At 38.0% G+C, this 24,002-nt stretch overlaps 1 protein-coding gene across 1 annotated transcript in view; it reads left to right on the top strand.

The window, feature by feature from the left end:
- CPE (carboxypeptidase E) overlaps positions 1-23,299 on the top strand; it is a 55,804-nt gene extending 32,505 nt beyond the window's left edge. Inside the window, exons 2-9 of the mRNA XM_061475496.1 lie at positions 6,957-7,153; positions 9,002-9,169; positions 10,090-10,207; positions 11,220-11,402; positions 14,327-14,466; positions 16,761-16,860; positions 20,152-20,270; positions 20,576-23,299. Of these exons, the coding sequence (XP_061331480.1) occupies positions 6,957-7,153; positions 9,002-9,169; positions 10,090-10,207; positions 11,220-11,402; positions 14,327-14,466; positions 16,761-16,860; positions 20,152-20,270; positions 20,576-20,674 (1,124 nt within the window). The 3' untranslated portion in view covers positions 20,675-23,299. The remainder of the gene's footprint in view (positions 1-6,956; positions 7,154-9,001; positions 9,170-10,089; positions 10,208-11,219; positions 11,403-14,326; positions 14,467-16,760; positions 16,861-20,151; positions 20,271-20,575) is intronic.
- The last annotated feature ends 703 nt before the right edge of the window (positions 23,300-24,002 follow it).

Below are 24,002 nucleotides of genomic sequence, written 5' to 3'. Positions count from 1 at the left end.
CGAAGTCACTGTCACTCCTCTGCTCAGTAGGACAAGGGAGAGAAAATATAACAAAAGGCTTATGAGTGGAGATAAGGACAGGGAGAGATCACTCACCAGTTACCGTCACTGGCAGAACAGACTCGACTTGGAGTAATTATTTTATTACCAATAATGAGAAATAAAACCAAATCTTAAAACATCTTCACCCCCACCCCTCCCTTCTTCTCAGGATCCACTTCTGATTACCTCCTGCTAGCCAACAGCACAGTGAAACAGGGAATGGTGGTCGTGGTCAGTTCATCACACATGGTCTCTGCTACTTCTTCCTTCTCGGGGGAGGACTCCTCACACTCTTCCCCTGCTCCAACGTGGGGTCCTTCTTCCCACAAGCCTTCATGAATTTCTCCAACGTGGATCCTTCCCATGGGCTGCAGCTCTTCACAAACTGCTTCAGCGTGGGTCCCTTCCACAGGGTGCAGTCCTTCAGGAACAGATCCTGCAGGGTCACAAGTGCTGCAGCAAACCTGCTTCAGTGTGTGCCCCTTTCTCCATGGGGTCACAGGTCCTACCAGGGCCCTGCTCCACTGTGGAATTCCCACAGGGTCACAGCCTCCTTTGGGGCTCTTTTCCCTGCTCTGACGTTAGATCCTTCATGGGCTGCAGGTGGATATCTGCTCCACAGTGGACCTCCATGGGCTGCAGAGGCACAGCCTGCCCCACCATGGCCTTCACCACAGGAGAATTTCTGCTCTGACACCTGAAGCACCTTGTCCCCTCCTTCTGCACTGACCTTGCTGTCTGCAGAGCTGTTTCTCTCGCATATTCTCACTTCTCTCTCCAGCTGCAATTGCTCATGCCGAGTAACTTCCCCCCCCCCCCCCCCCCTTCTTAAATATGTTAGTCTTAGTACCGTTGCTGATGGGCTTGACCAAAACCTTGCCATGCAAACCCAATACATTGGTTAAGGACAGTTCATTTCATGTTTGGTTTCTTAGTATAGCTGAGCTATACTTGTTGCTGTAATTCTGTAATGAATTCTGTAAATGCAAAGTCCTATTTGGTTTTCCTAGAGCCTGAAAAATGCAACTGGTCATAAAACTAATCTAGTTAATACAGTTGTATATACAGATGGTTATTTGTTACTTTGAAAATTCTGTTTTTTTTAAGTCTGCTTTGACCTTCAGAGAGGTTTTTTTAACACTTTACACAAAATGAGAGTTTTGTGCATATTACCTTTCAGTGATTCTTATTAAGTTAAAGGTTTTGATTAAATAACTAAACTTGTTTCGCTTTACAAATGATTTGTTATGATTTAAAGAATCATCATCAATTCAACTGGATAATGCCATCAGCTTCTGCGCAGTAACACAAATCCAGAGGCAAAACCTGTTCTACTCTGGTAAAGCAAGTGGTCTTTAGCTGAAATACTGATCTCTGTGCCACATTGTGCCACGCTTCAGTGCGAGCGCAGGGTATTGTGGAAAGATCAACACAGAGATGTGCCAACAAAGTGTTGTAGGTGGGGATGCAGGAGATGAGCAGATGCTTTGCCCACTTCTCGTAGGAGGCTGTGCCAAGTTCTGTCACTGCAGGGGTGAGAGTGGGCTGTTGGAAACATGAAGAAAGCATCAAGTCACACAGAACTTTTTGGTGGAAATAACTGTCTTGAGCATGAGGTTATCTGTCTGCAGAGCTGAATTTCCAACACAAAGACATATAAGTTCCTAGTTTGAAGTCCAACTGACAGACTTTGTACTTAGTAGAATGGGGATTGCATCTTTGTAGGTGTCAAGGCCAGAAGAAACATAGTTGTTCTTTGTGAACGTTCACTACAAGTTTAATGTGCTGTACAGACTTTGTTGTTAACTTTATTTTTAAGCAGTACTGTACAAATAATTATGAAAATTTCCAGAAAGAGCTTGAGGCCACTCTTGAATCATGGCTGCTCAAAAATGCATGCATTTTTTTGAAGCAGGAGATTGCTGAAAGATCCTTGATTTTCTTCTCCTTGTTTTCTTCTCAGTGTATTTTCTACCAGTTGACAGCAAGAAAGATTGGATTTTTCAAAGGCTTTCAGTGTTGACCTGTTTCTGCTTTCATGTAAGCCATCTGTGAAACTTCCAGTAGTTTCTCTTTCAGCTAGGTTAGACCAGTGATGCATCTTCGTCCTGTCACCCTAAAATTATATAAGGCCTATACAGTACATTGTGGTTCTATGTTTCAATGCCATTTTCACACAAGTTATGGAGATCAACATTTCTGTTGAAATGCTGTTGAGGCAGATTCCAGATGTTTAGTTTACAGGGTGTTAAAATGTATTTTTTTTTAATTTCTTCCCTTTCCTATCTCACCTCCTCATTTATTTTATTCTTTCCCTCTTTCTTCTTTCATATTCAAAGGAGAAACTCATTTTCTTTGGTTTTCCACATAGCTGATCTCCAGAGAATTTCTTTTTAAACTACTAGCAAAAATGTGAAGCATCAGAAAGTCTTCAGTCACATTTAATGAATGAATTTCTTGCCAGCAGGGGTTCTGAGATTTTCCATGCCATTTATCTACAAGAAAAATTTACTTATTGCCATTAAAAATGGCAAGCAACTGTAAATAGTCAAAACCACTTAGTCTATTCCTTCAGGAATATTGTTGGCTTTTCCTTAAAGAAACACAGGAAAGCAGAAGTTTTTAAGGGTATTTGATCCTGATTTGCAGAACAGTTCATTAAGCACTTAAACTTCCCAGTAGTTAATTTTTTTTCTTACATACAGCTTCCATGAGTGAAGTACTGTGCATTTTAAGGTTAACTGCTTGACATTGGACCATGAAAAGTAGCATGACATTATCTTGACTACTAGTATATATGATTAGTAGGTGCTAAACTTTTTGTCCCTATGTTTTAGAAAATTACTGTCTTTACCGCATAAACACAGCCTGACCTGAAAATGGCAGTGGTTTGTCATCTTTAATTGGATGATCTGTCTAGTATTAGTGATGTACATACTGTTCCTAAGAAACTGCAGAAGACCTTAGCTGGCACTAACTACAGAAGCAAATGGTGACATTTCACAATGTTTGTCAGGAACCAGAAAGGCATGACATTTTAAAGTACTTTTTCCTCAATCGTTCATCTGGTTGTAATGAACCACACAGTCCATCTAAGGGCAATGTAAAAGCCTTCTAAAAGCCATAATGATGCGATGGCTTAGGTTTCACCAGAGTTACTCTGGTATTTATAAACTTGGTTGTTGTGTTTCATTTCTTATGACTTGCCCAGAAAGGTGGTAGCATCCACTATTCATTTGTTATCACATACCTCTGAGCTGAAATTACGTGTAAACATTTGTAAATATCATACATTATTACACAAGACATACTTTTGCTGTTGTGGATGTGATTATCACTTGTCAGTATATATTGTCAGAAAATTAATAAAACTCATTGAATAAGAATTTTAAATATTCAACCAACAGAAATGTTCATTTGTGTTTATCATGTCTTGGACCATGGGAATCCATTAAAACAATTTTACTTTTTTGTGTGTGTTTCAATTAAATGAGAAAAGCCAGTTACGTTTCTTCAGTTCTGCAGTGGTACAGAAGTGTTTCTACTGGTTTGAAGAAACTGTTTAAAAGTTCTTCATCAAATTGACATTTACAGTCTTTTTAATAATAAAAAAAATAAATGTAAGGCAATTACAGTGTCAGAATCCTATGAAGGGTGATTAAGGTCTGCATTAAATGGCTCATGTAGAATTAATGGGAAGAGCTGCTCTTCCTCTTGCTAAGTAGCATGCTAGCAACAGGTGGCCAAAGGCTGTTTTTCCAGTGAAGTAGGCCATTTGCCAGAGAAGCCGGAAGCTTGTAGAAGCGGTGTGGCAGGAAGTATTCAGTGAACAGACCAGGGAACCCAGAAAGTGTTAAGACTTAAGGACCAGGTGACTGGCATCCTCTGTATTTGAAGTATCTTTGTTAGTGATGCAGTGGAGTAGGAGTTGGTTCCATCAGCAGCCAGAGTTGGCCTGCGATGATGCAAGGCTGCATTGCAGTCATTCACTGAAGCTCAAGCAGCTGGGCTTGCTTAACTTGGGCAGCAGAGTGGTGGGTGTTTTTCTATTGGCTTCAGCTAGCAGTCTGCCCTCCAGCTTTGGACATTGTCCTGCATAAAGAGATGATTAGGAAAGAAGTTAGGTAAAAGCAACTCAGAAAAAAACGTTTCCAGAGTTGCAGCCTTTACAAGAAAGGCAGAAATAAGGCTTCATTAACTGCAAAGTCATACCAGCAGATAGTAGCCTGTGGAAGATCTCCCAGCTTTTTGCGCACTGTGATGGTAACTAATGACTTTGGCAGAATTATCCCTTTTTTCAGAATCAATCCTCTGAGTTTGCCCATGATGAGCAAGGACATCTAATGAGTGAACTGCTAGCTCCTTCACAGCCAGCTTGTAACTGCTGAAATAAACTGTAAAAGTGTAGTTGTTTCTCTTGAAGCAGCTCCAAAGTTTAGATATGAGAAAGTACCATTTTTCCATTGTTCCTTTAGATGTAAATCACACTGACAAAACGATGAAGAGTTTTCCTAAAATTGTCAGATACAGTCTGAAATTCAATATCTTCTGCTATTGAGCAGAAATGCAATATTTCTTTGATTACTGTGCCCACAAGTAAGAAAATGGGCAGGGCTGGGTGGGGGCTGGCAGAGAATAGTTCTCGTGTATGGACTGCACAGCCTTGTTTCTGCAGCCTTAATATTATTAGGAGATGCAGTTCTTTGCTTCAGAGAAAGGTATAAGAAAATGCCTAGGGTAGCTAAAACATGAATACAGAGTTAAGTTTTGAAGCAGGGTTGTTACTTGGCTCTCTCTTTCCCTTTTCATTAGGCTGCATTTTCATTTAGACCAGTATTTTAGCTTTTGGCTTGCTAGCAGAACTTGGAGTTCTGCTGACACCTTGCTGCCAACTGGATTCTTTGAATACTGGTTTCAGATTCTGTGTTATAAGTAATGTTTTTGTTTTTTTTTATCAGTCTAAAAATGGTCATTGTTCCCTTTAACTGAAAATAACTGTCTCTTGTTTAGTGGTGTAGGGAAATGCTGCTTTCCAGTCCAGTTCCTTTGTGCCATAATGGTTGGTGTATTTGACTGTCCTTTTTTATTCTTCCTAAGGAAAATGGGGCTGATATCTTCAATCACTTTTCATAGGAAAAACTTTCTATTTTCCAGTGACTCTTTTTTTTGCATCTTCCTAAACCCCTTTTATCTTTTAATGCTCATTTGAGATGCATCATTACCACTGAAGGGATGCTGTAGATGAAGCCGTACTCTTGGTTCACTATAGAACCCTTCTGTAATTTTTTCCATGAACCCTTCTAAACACTCTTAATGATTCTTTGGGGAGGGGTCTAAGCAATGCCCTATGTCAAACATGTGTTTCTATTTCTTAATTTGAACCAGGCCTCAAAAATTAAAGTGGGAGAGAAAAATAGGTGATTAATGCACAGGGCTGGGAATTAGGAGAAATTATTTCTCTTTCAGGCTTCCTTAGTGATGTCCTAGGGAAAACCACAAATACAAAATGCAACCATGTTCATATTTACCACAATAACACATTTACCTGTTAGCTTGTGAGCTCTTTTCCCATAAGTAACATGCCAATATGCATATGCATGAGTATTCTAATTATGAATATATGTGATGCATAGTGTTGTGTATTTTATTAAAAAAGATCTATCTATTTTAATGGGATCAAGTTGATTGCATGGTCTGATCACTCTTGATGATTAGACATCTTGCCTTCCCTAGTATTAACAGACAAGAAGAAGCATAAACAGGAACTCAATGCCAAAAGAGAAAAATGGAGGTTTTTAGTCACAGTGACAGCATTGTGTCTATCAGATAAAATGAAGCTATTTCACTGAAGCCACAAAACTTCTCAACCTATCTGGGAAAAAATTTCAGGGATGAATCTATATGTACAAAGCCATATTAGCTGGAAGGGAAGAAGTTACAGTATTAGCACTCTGCTAGCATCTTACCACCGGATTAAGGTTAACAAGCACAGACTGAAGAGTCATAAGTAGATATGGCTCTGTGCTTGATTAACAGTTATTTAGGTCTCATTTGTGTAACACTCTTCCTGGCTTCAATTTGTGCCCGCAATAGCGCTAAAGGCTATCATAAAGTGTGTTTAAAACCTAGTCAGAGAATATTATCAGCAAAATGTTTGATTAAAGCTGTAACTGCAGATAAACTGCATTTAAGAAGGAAAAGGATAAGGAACAACTCAGAAAACAGTATATTCTTTATTGTAGATCCAGGACACTCCTTTTAATCTTGTTCAAGTATTTACATGTATCCTAAAAGTTCTCTGGAATCAGGGCTCAAAATGTAATGTTTTAAAAGGCAAATCCTTCACATCTCTAGAAGACATATTTTGTGTGGTTTTTATGTCCACGGTCATGAGAATGAGACTAATGAGCAACTGGGAAAATTGGTTAACATATTTACATATGTTCTCTCAACATAGAATATATATTGAATGCATATTACACATTGAATATTATATATATTACTAATACAGTATATATAAAATCAACATTAAATATATGCATAAATATTCAATGTATTCCATTAATATACTGGGATATTTATGCATATATTTAATACTGGACTGTTTATTGGAGTGTTAAATGGGAATGGTTAATTGTATGAGTTAAGTTATCGCACTTACTTCACAAGTACTGTATTGCCCTCTGGTATTCTTTCTCTACCTTTGCCAAACAGGTGAATATAAATTACTATTTGTTTCGCCAGAGTTTATTAAAACACTAAATCTACTTTTCTGAAGGAGGTTTGTATCCTCCTGGGGATCCTGTGGCCAGTTGTAGTAATAGTGGTACCCACATCTCGCGTGTGCTGTGTGATCCAGTCAATGGGTAATTTTTATATATTCTTCTAAGACATGTTCTTCCTTCTTCTTGCAGGAGAACCAGAATTTAAATATGTTGGGAATATGCACGGAAATGAAGCTGTCGGGAGGGAGCTGCTCATCTTCCTGGCTCAGTACTTGTGTAATGAATACCAGAAAGGAAATGAAACTATTATCAACTTGATCCATAGTACACGTATCCATATCATGCCATCTTTGAACCCAGATGGCTTTGAGAAGGCAGCATCCCAGGTTTGTAAGGCTACATATATAAGAATTGTTATCAACATCTGTACCAACCTTAGAACATAGTAATGAGAATTTAAATTAGCAGTTTTACAGATAACGTGAAATCTTGGTGTTCATTGAATGGAACAACATAACTATTTGCTAATAGTACAGTAGGCTTGTTCTGTTTAACAAGGAGGATTTTATGCTTGGATTTTCAACAAACACCTGACTGTCTTGTGAGTTTACTGTATTTTAAAATACATGATGTTTATGTTTCATGCATATTCTTTCATTGACTGAATTTCTATTCAGTTCATTAACTGAACTGCTTCCTAAACAACTACCTTCTAGTAATACATGATGCTTCAAAAGTGGTAAAAAAGGGAAAGTTGATCTTTCCTTTAAAAAATTCCTTGTGTAAATGCACATGCATGGATTATTCACACTCATCAGAGCTTGATCCCAAAACAAGTAAACTTTGAGAACCATCTTTTTAACATGAATAACTTTGATTCTAAATTTCAGGCAGGAGGTACTTTAATTGAGATATTTGTCAAGAAAATTTAGCATGTATTTTAGGATGATGACTCAGTCAGGAAACGCGCAGTGTGCTTAGTATATACTTAGCAAATAGAGGGCAAATAGGACCCTGTTATATACAGCTTCTAGTGTGTATTGTGTTCTAAACAAAAATGCTTCTTGTTTTACAAGGTGTATTTATTTTTTTCAAGAATATAGAAATGTTGAATCTTTTTATGTGACTTATTTATGATCAAATAAGTAAAATCTTATTAAGAACTTTATCAAACTGATACTCGTGAAGTCTTAAAAAACCCACAAAACCAGACCTCTTTTAAGCCATATTTGGTCTTATGTCTCCCTCTCGTGGCAGCAAAGCCGAAGCTATCATGAAGTTGGTGCATTATTTTACTTTGAAATCTCTGTAGAGATTCTGTAATAATATTTGAAACTTCTTCTCCTCAGTCAAAGTACACTTATTTTTACATGGTTGCTTTACAAGTTACATATTGTTTATAATACAATTTGGTTTAATGCCACTCTTATTCTAACTTATAACTATCTTGATCCTCTACACAGTGTGTGACAGTAGACTCAATATACCCCAAGATTAAAACCAGTAACCAAACTAAACCTACTTTAAAGTGTACTGAAAGCTTACAGAGACAAGTTAGGGAGAGCTATGTTCTCTGAAGGCATTTCCTTAACGCAACCCAAAACCATTTTAGAGAATCAACTTAAAGAAAATACTTTGCAAAAATTGTCATTACAGCTTTCTTCAGTGCTACCGTTTCAGTGAACATACCTGATATTCACCATAAGAATAAAAATCTCTGGTAAATAAAGATTAAAGTACTTCTTTACCCTGAAGCCATTTAGAGAAACTTTGAAATGAGTGAAAATGGTCTTTGTGGCTGGCTGATAAACCTACAGCTGTTCTGAGGCTCACTAAAATTAAGTCTGTAATTCAGGACCGTAGGCATGATGCAATGGGGAAAAGCCAGCTCTCAGGGGAAAAACTCAGAAGACACTGAAAAATCTGGTGTTGCTGGTAATTTTGCCCATCTTTAGTCCAGATCTGCCACTATGTGAATGATCCTCTCCCCCAAGACCCTCAGTGAAACAAAGGTTTGTTTTATTCCCACAGACCTCTAGGAAGAAATAGGAATGACTCAGCTCTTAGTGCTTCAGAAGTTTTTACTGTCGCATGATCCCTTCTAATTCTTGAGAACATGGGAAATAAACCCATGATTCAAATTTACATGGCTAAATACACCCATACAAGGCTTGATATGTAATCTCCTGAATGTACTCATCTCCCTTCTCTTTTTCTTTCTTTTCCTTTTTCAGCCCGGTGAGCTTAAAGACTGGTTTGTTGGTCGAAGCAATGCCCAAGGGATAGATCTCAACCGAAATTTCCCTGATCTTGATAGAATAGTCTATGTTAATGAGAAAGAAGGCGGCCCAAACAACCATCTACTGAAAAACATGAAAAAAGCTGTGGACCAGAATCCTAAAGTAAGTAGGGACTGAATAGTGGATCACTTATATGCCCATCCCTTATGCAAGTAGGCGTGTAACCACCTCTAAGAGTTGTGTCTTTATGATTCAAGTTCTAAATACTTTGTTCATTTTTTTAAATTTATCCATCTGATGCTTCTGAAAAGTTTTGTCAAAATGAATTACTGCAGTACAATCTTTTGATCTATATTGCTTAATTCTTAGAAAATTCCTCACTCAGAACATGTTTTATTTTACGGCCAGAGATTATGCAGCCTTCTCCCTTGATTTGGAGCAATTCTTGCAGATATTCTGCATTTTTACCATTCCCAGAAACTCTTGTGTATTGTCCTTAATTACATGGTTGGCCATATAGTTATCCTCACATACAGCACATGCATTTTTGTTAAGCTTAAGCCTTAAATATGCAAGTGTGTTCCTGGAGGGATTTTTATCTTCTTGTGTTTACCCTCAGAGGAGGTCCTAGAAAATACGGTGTTGTGACTGCAGTACCATAGGTTTGTGGCCTTAATAGCCATATACTGTCTTCAAATTATAAAGTGAAGTAATTTTACTTTCTGCGCAGACAACACACTGCATCCTACCAACTTCTGTTTTGAATTAGTTTATTTTCCTTGGTTCAAAATTCGGTAGATTTTTTTAATTTATTTATTATTTTTAGTAGAAGATTGAGATTGCTTTATTTGTGCTCTCATTCTAAACTAATTTACACCAACTTTAGACATATTAATCTACTTAAATAATTATAAACCTGATGTAAAGGACTGTCAGTTCTCTCTGAAGCCAAAATAAAACTGCTGTTCTTTTAAATGTCTTCACAATATATGTGATAATGATTAAGGCCACAGTATATAATTGGGTAATTTTCTGTGTTGAATTACCAATTTATGACTGCTGGTAATTCTCTATTGTTATAGCTTGCTCCTGAAACAAAAGGTGTCATTCACTGGATTATGGATATTCCCTTTGTGCTCTCTGCCAATCTTCATGGAGGAGATCTCGTTGCAAACTACCCTTATGATGAGACTCGGAGTGGTATGTAATAGAAGTTAACATGAAATAGTAGGAGATAGAAATTACATTTTACACTTATTTCCCTGCTACCTAAGGTCCCCTTCATAAATATCTTGTCCTTGCATTGTAATGACTTATTTTAACGTAGTAATCACGTTTGCAGCTAGTCACTGTATGAGCATGTTTTCTAGTCGTGAAGATTATAGTTCGCTTTGGTAGAGTTACACCACAAAAATAGTGGAATACCTGAGGGAATCATAGTCCTTCAGATATTTTAATCAAGGCAACTTACCTCTTTAATTAGCGGGGGCTGTTCGTACCCTGTTAGCTGAAGTGAGAGAGATGTGGCTAGGCTGCCTGCATGACCTAAGGTTTCTCTACTTGCACCTTTAAAAAATGATTTTCTGGAAGCAGTGGTGTGTTAATAGAAACAGCTACTGTTGTCTCAGCTTTCTCAGTATTGGTCCCATATTAAAAGGATGACATTGTGGCTGAGATGTTCTCATTTAGCACACAGCAATATTAATTTGCTTTTTCTTCTGCTAGAGAATGTGCACATGGTTTAAATGGTCATGATATGATGGTATTGTTTGTGATTGTCTTCCTTCAATCTACTTTCTCACAGTTTACTTGCAAATCCTTTTAATATCAGACTGTAAAGCTCTTTAGGGAGAGACCTTTGTCTGCATACTGTGGTTTTGTTTTTTTTTAATTAAGAAAATATCTAAAGCCTAAAATAGCTTAGATTTTTTTGGTGCATTTTTAAATTAATATTTTCAGAAATATTGACAGATACTAATGGTCACCTTAAGTAATGGGGCAGCCTGCTGCAGGCAGTTGATGAAGTACTGGGGAAATGCTAACATTATTAAGATAATGCTATATTAGTTTGTGATGCTGTAAGACACTTACCCGTGTACAGAGAATTTCCAGGCACAGTCATACAGTGCAGAATTGATAGTCTAGGTTGTGAGACCAGTTGGTATGACTGCCCTTTTAATAATCCCTGTTCCTGAACTTTTTTCTTCCCTAGGCAGTGCTCATGAATACAGCTCCTGCCCTGATGATGCTATTTTCCAAAGCCTGGCTCGCAGTTATTCTTCTTTTAATCCCGCTATGTCTGATCCAAACAGACCACCGTGTCGTAAAAATGACGATGATAGCAGCTTTGTGGATGGAACAACTAATGGTGGTGCATGGTACAGCGTCCCAGGAGGTGAGTCCCACTGCGTGGGGGTTCTGTGTTACTGGTGGTTATTTTAAGCTTGAATTTTCATTGGTTTAATTGTAGTTTGGAATACCACCACCTTATCTAAAAGTTTTTGTCTGGTTAATGCTAAATATAAGGCAGATCATTCACCACAGTACATCTGTAAAATCTCATAAAACTCGTTGTGATGTCTGTTAAAATATTCCTCTTTCATTGTTTTTTCTACAGTGTTTTGTGCAGTTAGGGTTCAGGTTATTGCAAATTTAATAGTTCTTCAGTGGGCAAGTGATTGCTATGTTATCACATGAGCTTAAGGTTTGTGTGTGGGGTTTTATTGCATTAAAAACTCCCCTAACAAACCCTTATCAGAGAGAGCAGGCTACTGACTATTCATTTTTACCTCAATAATGAAAGCATCCAACATTGGAGGAAGTGGTGAGGCCTGGTTTTGCAGCATTATAGACAACAGCTTTTGATTTCCATGGGAACAAAACCAGATGTGAAGATACTTGCATCTCCATGGGAGATTTAATAGTTAAAATTTGTTTCAATTCAGTTAACAGTTACCTTAATTGGTAACCTTATTGGGTATTAACTATAAAAGCATAGACATATTTAACTTCAGCTTCTTTTCCCGTAGGAAAATGCATTGAAAAAAAGAGTCTTTCAATTGTTTTGATGAAATGCTTTGATTTTACTAAACTGCACATGCCAAAGGCACATTTTTCCATTGGAAAGACTTTTTTGGAAAGTTGGAATTATTTCCTCCTTTTGGATCTTATTTTAATTTAGACCGTAAATTCCCTGGGACCTTTCTTTTTCTCATGTATTTGTACAGAAGCTAGTGGACAGAAATCCTAGTTGTAACCAGGATCTATGATCCTAATATGGCTCAACTAATAAAAAAACAGAGAGATGGCATATAGTTTGAACCATAAAGCATGAATCTGTTTGTTGGGGTTTTTAGTTTTTTTCCCAAGTGTAGAAATCAGCTGTCAAGCTGTGATTTTTGAATGAAACCTCCATGGTGATGTTTGCCACAGGCTGACTTAAGAAAACAAAAATAATTCAGCAAAACCAGTTCTGTTATATCCATGTCTAGTGCTAAGGAAAATAACGAAACATTGCTTAGTTCAAGTGAAAATTTTCTTGGAAGCTTTAGTCTGAAAACTTTTCAGAGGCAACATATATGAACTGTGGACCAGATCAGAAGGTAGAAAAAAACCTATAAGATATGGGTATCGTGCACAAAACTAGGAAATATATTGCTTCTGTGTTCTGTTCTTGAGAAACCAGGGCATTCCTCTCTTTGGGAAAGGGAAGGGGGAACTTGCTGAGAATTGGGGCAGTAGAATTACATCGTGCTCTTCAGCTCCCAGTTCTCCTCTTCACAGAACCTTCCTTTCTTGTAGAAGAGAGGCAAAAATCAAGAAAAATAACATTATCAAATGCCTAGAACAGATGCCTGGCAGTCAGCACTGCTGTCAGGATTTTACTTATGACTGCTGCTCTATCGGTGTGTACTGCTGAATGGTCCATCTTGTACTCTGCCTGTTGGGATGTCAAAGCTGTCCCTCTCAGGAGCACCTTTGGCCTCTATGTCTTCATTTTTTAGCCATCTAAGAAAGATTTAGAAACAAAAAGGTTCTTTTAGGAATCTGAAAAATCCCTGTTCTTACTGGTAGTTAGGAGTCTCATTGGTTGGCAGAAAATATATTCTTCACCGTAGCGTGTTGGCAAAATCCCACCTGACTCAATCTGTTTGCTGCCCTCATGCTTCTCTTTTGGATATGACATCAGCTCTCTGGACATTTCTGGACTGGTGAATAACACTGGTGCTTCAGTAAAGAGACTGCATTCGGTCTCTTATGTAGCTTGCATGGGGAAATATAGGGCTGAATGAATTAGCTGGGTTTGAATCTCTTTTCAATCCCCCATTGACCTCCATGGGGATGCTCAAAATGCTAGATAGCCTTTTTCTTTTCAGTCCTCCATTTGAGAATCCAATTACTCTGCTAGCTAGGTAGGCTGGGAAGCAAGAGCTTAATTCTTCATCATCTTCTGCAAAAAAATATAACTCTCCTGGGGACAGCTACAGTCCCTCCCTAGCTGGTTCATCCAGTCACAATGCTAGAAATTCCTTTGGTTACCAGTACAGTTTCTTTTTTCTTCTTTATTGAAGGCTGTCCCGTACTGATTTTGTAGAAGCATTGAATGGGTGGGAAATACTTCTACCCATGGAAAAATATCCATGTAAATAAACTTTGTACGAAGTTTGCTTTTGGGTTTGGTTTTTGGTTCTTTGTTTTTGTTTTTTTTTTTTTTAAATGTTTGGAATCTATGCAGAAAAGCTAGAAAAACAACATTCCTTAGCAAATTTATATTTTTAGTGTAAAATGTAACTAAGTTGAAACTTGATATTTTCACAAAAAAAAAAACCCAAAGCAATATGTTTTTATCCCATCTTTATAAATCCCTTTTTCAAAGTCACTTTAGCATGTTTCATTTGCTTTATAATTCATTATCATTCTTCTTGGCTTACAAAGGTTATCATCTTTTACTTTCATATGGAAATATTTTAGGCAAAATCGGAAATAATTTTCTATTCCTGAAGAGATTAAAAAATAATTTGTCAGCTATCCAAAACCATGTGTCAGGTAGAAGTGTACCAGCCAGGTGCAGCATCAGGTAGAAGTATACAGGCAAGGTGTCAAGTCTTTTCCAAACTTTATCTGGGAAGAAAATTTTTTGGGATTTAATTATCTATCTGGTTTCTCCAGTTTAAAGCTTCTGAATTAAGAACTGCACCAACAGTATTTATACCTATTCTTTTCTTAATAGGTGTATTAAGCATCTCATGTGTTCCCCTTTATTTATTCCAGAAGAATGCAAAATGCATCACTAATTCTCTTTCTTTTTTGGCATTGCAGGGATGCAGGATTTCAATTACCTCAGCAGCAACTGTTTTGAAATCACAGTGGAGCTTAGCTGTGAAAAATTCCCACCTGAAGAAACTCTGAAGGGCTACTGGGAGGACAACAAGAACTCTCTCATCAATTACATTGAACAGGTAACAGAAAAGAGGATGGCAAAACTCTACCTATTGTGCATAAAATTTATAAACATTGTGTTGTGTGAACATTTAATTCAAAATTTCATATTAATCCAATTGGTACTCCATAGTTCTTGTATGTCTCTAAGGTGGCAAATCCTATGTAATCTTTCTAATTATGTGGAAGAAGAGGGGAAAAGAAAGAAGATGTTATTTAAGCTCCTGCAGATATTTAATTTAAATGATTTGTGTTAACTTCCTCACTGAAAAGAAATACACATCACCAGAGAGTATAATTCATTCTGCCTCACTAGTGTGTGTACTAAGAGAGACGGATTGCCTCTACAGATATGAAACCGTGTGTACAGACGTGGGATGGATCACTGTGGATGTGTAGGGGGCCTAGACAGCTGGATTAGACTTCAGATGCCTAGCAGTTCAGTGTAGTGTTAGGGGGCACCTCTAATCCTGGTTTTCTAGATATTCTGCTGCTCTCTGATTTAGATAATATTGTGCTAATGGGTTGTTAGGTGTTAAGACTCTGAAATAAACTTGGGGGGATTTGTGTATGTTGTTGTTTTTTTCTGTTGGTTTAGTTTTGTTTTTAATCATTTCATGCCAGTGTAACAGGCTGCATGGAAATGATGCTTCCAAGCAGTGTGGGAGTATTGAATTCCTGAGACCTGGATATTGTACTTAAAGGATACAAATATATTTGATATCGTTAATGGCTGCACATGTGGGATTGTGAAATCAGAAACATACTTTGTTAGCAGAGCCAGACACTTCATACATTAACTTCTTTAAGAACTTATTTGTGCAGAAATGCTTTAGCTAGCCAGAAATCTGAAGTATTTGAGTATTTTGAAATGTTTGAGTCATATCATTCTGCTAGTGATTTGTATGTGGGCTGAGAAAAAGGCTCTACCCACCCTGCAAGTTTTTACCCATTTATTATGGGGTCCATCTCAAATTGTTCAGCTCCTTCTCATGTGGATTAATTTTCTGACTCATGGAAAACTATGGTGTCAATGCATTTTAAAAATTACGAATGTGTAAGAGATTATTTTGCCAACTTCCTTTGCTCCTGTGGAGCTGCTAGCTTTAACCTTGAAGTTCAGATGATCTGTCTGGCATTGCTTTTTATCCTCTTACACAGTAAGAGGTGCATCTCTGTGCTTCAGCTCCCCTGTGATTGCTGAGAATGGTGCAAATATGTACTTTCTGCTTTTCTAAGCTGATCTGTATCAGGCTTCTGATGGGGTAAATTAGAGGATTCTGGTGAATAAAATTATAGCAGCTGAATACACTATATAGATTCATAAAGGGGAATATCAAAATCTCAAAATAAACTTTGTTATCCACAAATCTTTTCAAATATCACAGAATCAGAGAAGCCTAACTCCACAGTACTTCCACATTTATTTTCCAGGCTCCCAGTGAGATGCATCTCTGCACAGGTTCAAATTGTCACATTCTCTGGGGCTGAGAGCTCCCTATCTCAGGCCATGAAAAAGTAGTTGAACTCAGCTTCTTGCCTTTGAGGAGCTCTGCTTTCAGATTATCCTTAAAGAATACAAGCAGGACTGGTCTCCACACACTGCAATTAAATCAGTGCTTTAAATTCATATGTGCTGGGAGCAGGAAGGCTAGGTACTGCTGGTGCTGTTACGTGGTGTATGTTGTCTAAGAGGCAAGAAGAAACTAGGACATGATGCACCATCATCTTTCTGTCACAGGCCTTGTAGGGAGTGTTGTGATTCTATGAGGTCCCAGCTAAAAGATCTGGATGTTTTGGGTGCACAGTAGGGAGCTCAAGCATCTCACACAGGGATTGCCCATCAAAGTCCAAGTGGCCTCATTTAACCTTGTTAATGCTTCTCTTTTAAGAAGTTATGTCCATTATTACCCCAAATTCTTCCATCTGATGAAACTTAAAAGAAAAAAAAAAAAGTTTTTTTTTTCTATTAGGCTGTCTTTCCAAGCACAGTGGTTAATCCGTAGTTAATCCGCAGTGACAATGACTTTCAAGTCATTGTTCATATATATTATTATTTGATGCGTATTTCTGAGAAATACTTTCATTGCACAGAGGAATTAGTACAATTACCATCTGAATTATTTTTCCTCTTCACTGTTTGTTCTATTATGATGTTTAGTAATTATCCTTGGTAGGTGTCGGCATGTAGACCATGGGATTCGTAATGTGCATTGTTAGATATATCAGTAGGTATCTCGCTGATGAAAAGGCCATCTTTCTTAATGAAATTTTCCTGTGATTTTGCATGTATTTCTGATTTTATTTATTTTAGATTCATCGAGGAGTGAAGGGATTTGTTAAAGACCTTCAGGGCAATCCAATAGCAAATGCTACGATTTCTGTGGAGGGGATAAGCCATGACATTACATCAGGTGAGCCTCAGCAAAACAAGAAGTGATGGAATATACTGCTCCTCCCTCTGCTTGGCAACATGGAACCATTTCAGATCCTACTATCTGAAGCTTTAAGGGAGCAAAATTTTGATGCCAGGAAAGCATGTTGTGCCTCAAGCAGCTTGCTGCCTGCAGGATTTCATTTATTTTTCTCTTGTATCTTGCTCTCAGACCAGCTGAGACTGATTGTTGGGATTTCATGGATCTCTGGAGTGAATTGGTTCTGGTGGCTGCTGGTTATTTGTGCTGAGTTTGTTTTCTGATTTGTAGCGCAAATTTCACAGCTCTGTCAGGATTTGAAGTCCTATCGGCAGTGCCATTTTGATTTTGAAGGCTAAATTGTAGTCCAAAAGTGTTATATTACTTACAATGCAGTCAGACCCTTTGGTATGCAAATTCTTGTCAGATTATCAGTTTACATAACTTACTTCTGTGAAGATAAATTCTCTCTGCTGTTTACAATTATGCAACCTTGTTTTAGAAGAGCAGTTCTAAAAGAAGAAATTATTGTGCTGCTGTTTGTAGAAAATTATGTGTCACTTCTTCGGTGGTGGTCCTTTGTTCTAAGAATGAATTCAAATGTAGCTCACACAGTGTAAACTTGCAGTCTTCTTTGTAGACCTGTTTTCTTATTCTGAATGACCATTTTGTTTTATTTGCACAATACTCCTGGGAGTATTGGTAGATGAGAAGTTGACTATGAGCCAGTAGTGTGCCTTTGTGGCCAAGAGGGCCAATAGTATCCTGGAGTGCACTAGTAGGAGTGTGGCCAGCAGGTCGATGGAGGTAATCCTTCTCCTCTACTGGACCCTAGTGAGGCCACATGTGGAGTGCTGTGTCTAGTTCTGGCCTCCTCAGTACAGGAAAGACAAGGAGCTACTGGAAATGGTTCAGCAGAGGGCCATGAGGATGATCAGGGATTTGGAGCATCTTTTGTCTGAGGAGAGATTGTGGGAGCTCTGCCTGTTTAGTCTAGAGAAGAGAAAACTGAGAGGGGATCTCATTAATGCATATAAATATCTCAAAAGCAGGTGCCAGGAGGACGGTGCCAGACTCTTTTCAGTTGTGCTTGTGACAGGACAAGGAGCAATGGCCATAAGCTAAGCCACAAGAAGTTTCACCTCAACATGAGGAAGAACTTCTTTATGTTGATGGTGGCAGAGCACTGGAATGAGCTGCCCAGGGAGGTTGTGGAATGGAGACATTCAAAACCCGCCTGAACACGTTCCTGTGCAACCTGCTCTAGGTGGCCCTGCCTTGACAGGGGTTTAGACTAGATGATCCCCAGAGGTCCCTTCCAACCCTAAGGATTCTGTGATTCTATGAAGATGCTAATTAGATTAACAATAATAAAGTGTTACTGCTTTATGCATGAGCTTTCATTATGGTAATTTTCTCAACGTTATGTGCTGTTAGAGATGCATAATACTATGAAACAGGACTAGTAGACCCTTCAGTTGGCTTTAATTTATGGTTTTTCTCTTACCACCTGCAAAGAGGCCAGTATTTCTGCCAGGCGGAGCAGTCTGTGATAATATTAGCCACCTTCTTTCACTATGTATAAGAAGGCAAAAAGTATAGAGGCTGGAAATCAATTTTCAGGAGTAATGAAAAGAGAATAAGCTGTACAAGGAGGTATTTTGAGGTATAAGGGAGTAATGGATACAGTACTACAGCTCATGCTGTGGTACAGAAAAGCGTCTAACCAGGAATCCTCTCACATCACTCTGTGTGTATAAGCCTGAAAGTCATGTACTGTCAAAACACTGAGGAAAACAAGTACTTGAGTTTTAGCATATTCAAAAAGAAGGATAAATATTCTTTGGCTTTTTTTTTCCCTTCCCCCACTCCTTTGTTCATGAGTTAAAATTCAGCTTTGTTCCAGTGCCAGGAATCATTAGATCATTATCATAGCTCAGCAACAGTACTTTTTTCCCTTCTGTTTTATGAAAACTCTGGGAACAATTGGACTGACTACTGACGTTTTTAACTGTGTGAATTGCAGACATTTAAGTAATGTTTCCCTCTATGAGCTGTGTAGCTGTAGATGTGCTGAAAAAGCATTTAAGCAACTGGCAGTAAGAGCATGGCCAAGTCTTTTAAATGGCCTTTAGAACAGCTTTGCGACATTTTCTGGCGATAGAGAAATTCAGAGTATTAGCATGTAAGAAATTAAGTAATTGCCCACTGCAGGTACAGGGAGGATCAGAGTTGGAAGACCATTTAGTTCCAGTCTCCTTCCTGCCACAGGCAGGGATACCTTCCAGTAGACCAGGTTGCTCAAAGCCCCATCCCACCTGGCCTTGAATACTGCCAGGGATGGGGCAGCCACAACTTCTCTGAGCAACCTGTGCCAGTGTCTCACCACTCTCACAGTGAAGAATTTCTTCCTAATGTCTAATCTAAATCTCCCCTCTGTCAGTTTAAAACCATTGCCAACTGTCCTGTCACTACACGCCCTTGTAAATAGCCTCTCTCCAGATTTCTTGCAGGTCCCCTTTAGTCACTGGAGCTGCTCTAAGCTCTCCCCAAAGACTTCTCTTCTCCAGGCTTAACAAGCCCAACTCTCTCAGCCTGTCTTCGCAGGAGAGGTGCTCCAGCCCTTTGATCATCTTCTTGGCCCTCTGGACTCACTCGAGCACGTCCAAACCCTCTTGTGTTGGGGGCCCCAAAGCTGAATGCAGTACTGCAGGTGGGGTCTCATGAGAGCAGAGGGGCAGAATCACTTCCCTTGACCTGCTGGTCATGTTCCTTTCAATTTAGCCCGGCATGCAATTGGCTTTCTGGGCTGCAAGCACACACTGCTGGCTCATGTTAAGCTTCTTGGCAGCCAACACCTTGAAGTCCTCCTCAGGGCTCATTTCAATGCAGTCTAAGCCCAGTATGTTTCTGTGCTTGCGATTGCTCTGACCCGAGTGCAGGAACTTGCACTTGGCCTTGTTGAACTTCATGAGGTTTGCACTGAGGTTTGTCCCATGTTACCCTTTTCTTCAGTGTGCTGGAGAGCTTTCAGCCTCAGCAGGCAAAATCTTTCATGTAGGCTACAACACAACTTCAGAATTTAAATCTGTGTTTTGTTTACCTGAAAAGAAGAAAATCTGTAATGACATACTTATAGAGCTCTTACAGAAGAATACTTTCAGACAGGCAAAAAGAAAGGGCTAACAGGAATACAAAAGGCTCTGACAAGATATACAGTCCCTTTCCATTAGCTGCATAATTAATTTTATACTTATTTATTTGGATTTTTTTTTTCCTTGTTCTTTACAGCCAAGGATGGTGATTACTGGAGATTGCTTGTGCCTGGAAATTACAAACTTACAGCCTCAGCACCAGGCTATCTAGCAATAACTAAAAAAGTTGCTGTGCCCTTTAGCCCTGCAGTTGTGGTAAGTGCTCACATGTGTATTGCTTTATTGACTATTATATATGAAAAAGTCTTTTTTTTTGGAAATTTTGCCCACCTATGTGCATTTTCACATAAGTTTATTGTACTGATACGCTAGTATTGCACATATTTAAATCAGCCTTGAGACACTTTGGAATAAACAGCCTAAAACTGAAGGTATCTCCCTAAGCCCCATGTCTGTGTTAAACAACTCTTACAATAAATGACTTATAATAAATTACTCTTAAAAGCCTACACTCCTTTCTTTCTACAAGTCTTACCAATGTTTTTGATTGTTTCTCTTAGGTTGATTTTGAACTAGAGTCATTGTCTGAAAGAAAAGAAGAGGAGAAAGAAGAATTGATGGAATGGTGGAAGATGATGTCAGAAACACTAAATTTTTAAATTAAGATTTTGGCTTTACAGCTTTTAACTATTCTATGTTGATTTAGTATAGTGTACTGTGGAAAATCCCTATATTCTAGATTTTGTGCACTTCACAATAATTAACTTTGAATTTTTCAATTATCTTTTGATTAATATGATTGCAAATAACTACTAGCCTCTTAGCTAGTAAATAAGCTATTAATTTTCATTCATATTATTACAGAAAATTTACTCTTACATACGAATAATAAAAAAAAAAGAGTGAGTGTCACTGCAGCCGATATGGAAGTACAATCTGTTGTGTATTATTTGCAAGTTCAGAATATGTAGGTTAGCTCTTGATTTTAAAAAATAAATATGCTGTAGTCAATTCCCAATACTGCCAGAAATATTTGACAGTGCATAGTAGTAAAAAGTGCTTTTTACTGAGTCCTATAATGGGTGTTATTGAAAAGATTTATGTTAAGTGTGTTGTGTAATTATGTTTTACAAGGATTAAAATTCAATATAACATTTCATATGTGTCTGGTGTTGGGGCTATTTAAATATGTAAGAAAAATATACTGGCTTAATTTTAGTAAGGAGAAGGAATCTGCATAAGCTCTTTTATTAAAGATGGCATGGAGTGAATTCAGGAAATAACAGAGCTTTATTCCTTAAACTGTTAATGATATTTCAGGGTCAGGTTTTAGTTATTTCTCATTACTTACTTATTAACCAAATAAAAATTCTGAATGGGCGAAGAAGAAGAGCTTGTGCATCTTGTTAATATACTGCTTGTAGTTGTTTTACAGCAAGAAAAAAATTTGTTTCAGGTGATGTCTGTTTTAAATAGATAACCATCTTTTCCAACATTCTTTCCATGTGTCAGTGGTGTCTAGATGATTAGCTGAAAGTTTGTAACTTCACTGAAAGCTACCAAAAGGTTACAGTTTAGACAATGAACTGGAAGTCTTCTGAGGACATGCATTTAGCCAAGAATAGTTTTGCTTCCAACTTTGTTTCTTCTGCTGATTAGTCTTATCTAAAACTGGAAGTATGATGGATAAGTAATTTTTTTTTCAGTGTAGTAAATTTTTTCTAAAATGCTTGAAGAGGGTACAAAAAAGTAACTTTGAGTAAAAAAGATCCCCTTCCCCCCCATTTTTTTAGTATGTTTGAATTAACTTGTTTCAGTATTTTTGCCTAAAATGAGTGAAATTTATGGAGTCAGAGAATACATGTGAACCGTAGCGGGTGCAAGTTTGATATAATTCTCCCAAAACCACTGCGGGTATGCTACTTGATAGCAGCTAAACATCTCATCTGTTTGAAAGATTACACACTATTGCTGGTCTATTTTAATTCAAGATCAGATGTTTGATATCAGTTTCCTTCCTCTGTTTCTTTAGTATCACTGTCTGTGTTTTAATTAACATATTATTTTAGTTGATGCTGCAGGAGATCAGTACCACTCAGAACCAACCAACAATACACTGTCATGCTCCTGCCATAAGTGAAAAATCACATGTTTAGGAGTAGGATCCAAATTTACCTCCTTTGGGTATTTAAAAATTTACTGAAATTAATGTTTTCTGAGAATTTGAAATAAAAATAGCAGTAACAGACTTAAGGTTTTACATACAGAGATAAACTGAACAACAATAAAACAAAGTTTCTGTCTCTGATCAGGAGTTTGCTATGTGACCTGTAGTTCATTCGGGTAGTAGATATTTAACTTCAGACTTCAGGGGAACTTCACTTGCAGTAAGTTGTTATGCAGTGATAAATTCAAATTTCCATTGCAATGAGGAACCCCTTTGCAAATGAAAAATCTTATCTGAACATGTCTTGATAACAACTTGTGGCTAGCTGGGCACAGGAACGTGCTTAAGGGATACCCAGTTGCACCAACACAGGTGTTTATGACAATTTGAAAGGCTAAGACACATAACACAGAGCACACTCTTTCTGGAAATAACAATACTGTTTTCAGCTGAACCATGTAAAATCGAAGCAAACCATCTAAAACCAAATTGTAACAGGAGACTGCTGGCATGTGGGCAAATGGCTGCAGGAGTGTTTCTGACCTGTAAACTAATGTAATAAGGCAAGTGTATTTTTGTACAGAATGCCCTCCTCTGCCTCTTTCAAACCTAACAATTTCAATCCAAACAATATTACTACATGGTGAAATGCCTGTCATGCATCCCGTCTTCCTGTGTGATGGATTGTGTGGCATAGTGTAGACATTACATCAAAGTGATCTTGTAACAGATTTCTAATCTGTACTTGTATACACGTGTGAGATCCTCTGGTCTACTGTTTCACGCATTTGTGATCAAATGTGGTGTCCCCTAAATGATCGCTTAGTTTCGCTCGATGACTTCTTGCTATTGCTGTGCTGAGAACAGGTTAAAGTAATTAAATGTTACAACACCAGAACCACTGCCACTGTCCTTGCTGTAAGTAAACATCCTTAAGAACACCATAGCCAGGACTCTCAATAAATCAATTCATTATGTAGCTTTCCTAGCTGAACTGAGCTGTGTTGTAGGACTGTGTATGTTTAAGTGGAAGATTAAAGTGTTGTGTGATGCTGAGCTTTTGGTTAAAAAGGCACATGCTGTACTATTGTACAATAAAACTACAGGTTTATTTAAAGTGCAAAATGTGTGAGTAACTTACCAGTTCAAAACATGACTGCTTTGGCTGTGTATGACTGCAAAATATGCCATAAACATCCTCAGTGAGGTGTTGTGTGCCAATCACTTTGCTGTTTTGAACAGAGAAATGAGACTGGATTTAGTGCTGATATCCCATTGAAAGCCATCTATAGCCCCATAATTTTGTGCCAGGACATACTCGTTTTGGATTGTATGGTTTTCTGAGCACTTTTCCCATGCAGGCTTTCAAGTAAAGTAATGGATATATATGAGATGCTCTGAATTCATACAGGGTCGGTGGGGACAGGGCATACACTTTTGCATGTCTCTCATGTCCACAGCATTTATAAGTCTGTTCTTTTTCCATATCAGTCCTTAGGATTAGGTATGGAGGAATGCTTGGTTCTATGCATTCCTTATAACTACAGTGATGAGGATTATAATACCAAAGTCAGTCAAATAAAATCACTGTGTCTGAATTACATTTCCTTTTTCCTAAGTTTTGGTGTTCATGTCGATACATGTGAATTCACATATAGCCCTAGCTGTTTGAGCTGATAATAACATACATTAAAGTGTAAATTAAAACTGAGATGGTATGTAGGAAAGAATTGCTACCAAGTTGCTTTCTCTGAGTTTTTTTTAACTGATCTAACAGGTGTAGTAGGAACACTTAGTAAGCAGCCCGTGAAAGGAAGAGG

Source organism: Pezoporus flaviventris, unplaced genomic scaffold, assembly GCF_033815535.1.
Source record: "Pezoporus flaviventris isolate CSIRO_AGI_PZ_B2104156 unplaced genomic scaffold, CSIRO_AGI_Pfla_v1 ptg000002l, whole genome shotgun sequence".
Classification (NCBI taxonomy): Eukaryota; Metazoa; Chordata; class Aves; order Psittaciformes; family Psittacidae; genus Pezoporus; species Pezoporus flaviventris.
Note: the sequence above shows the minus strand (reverse complement) of the source record. Positions and strands in the feature narration are given on the sequence as shown.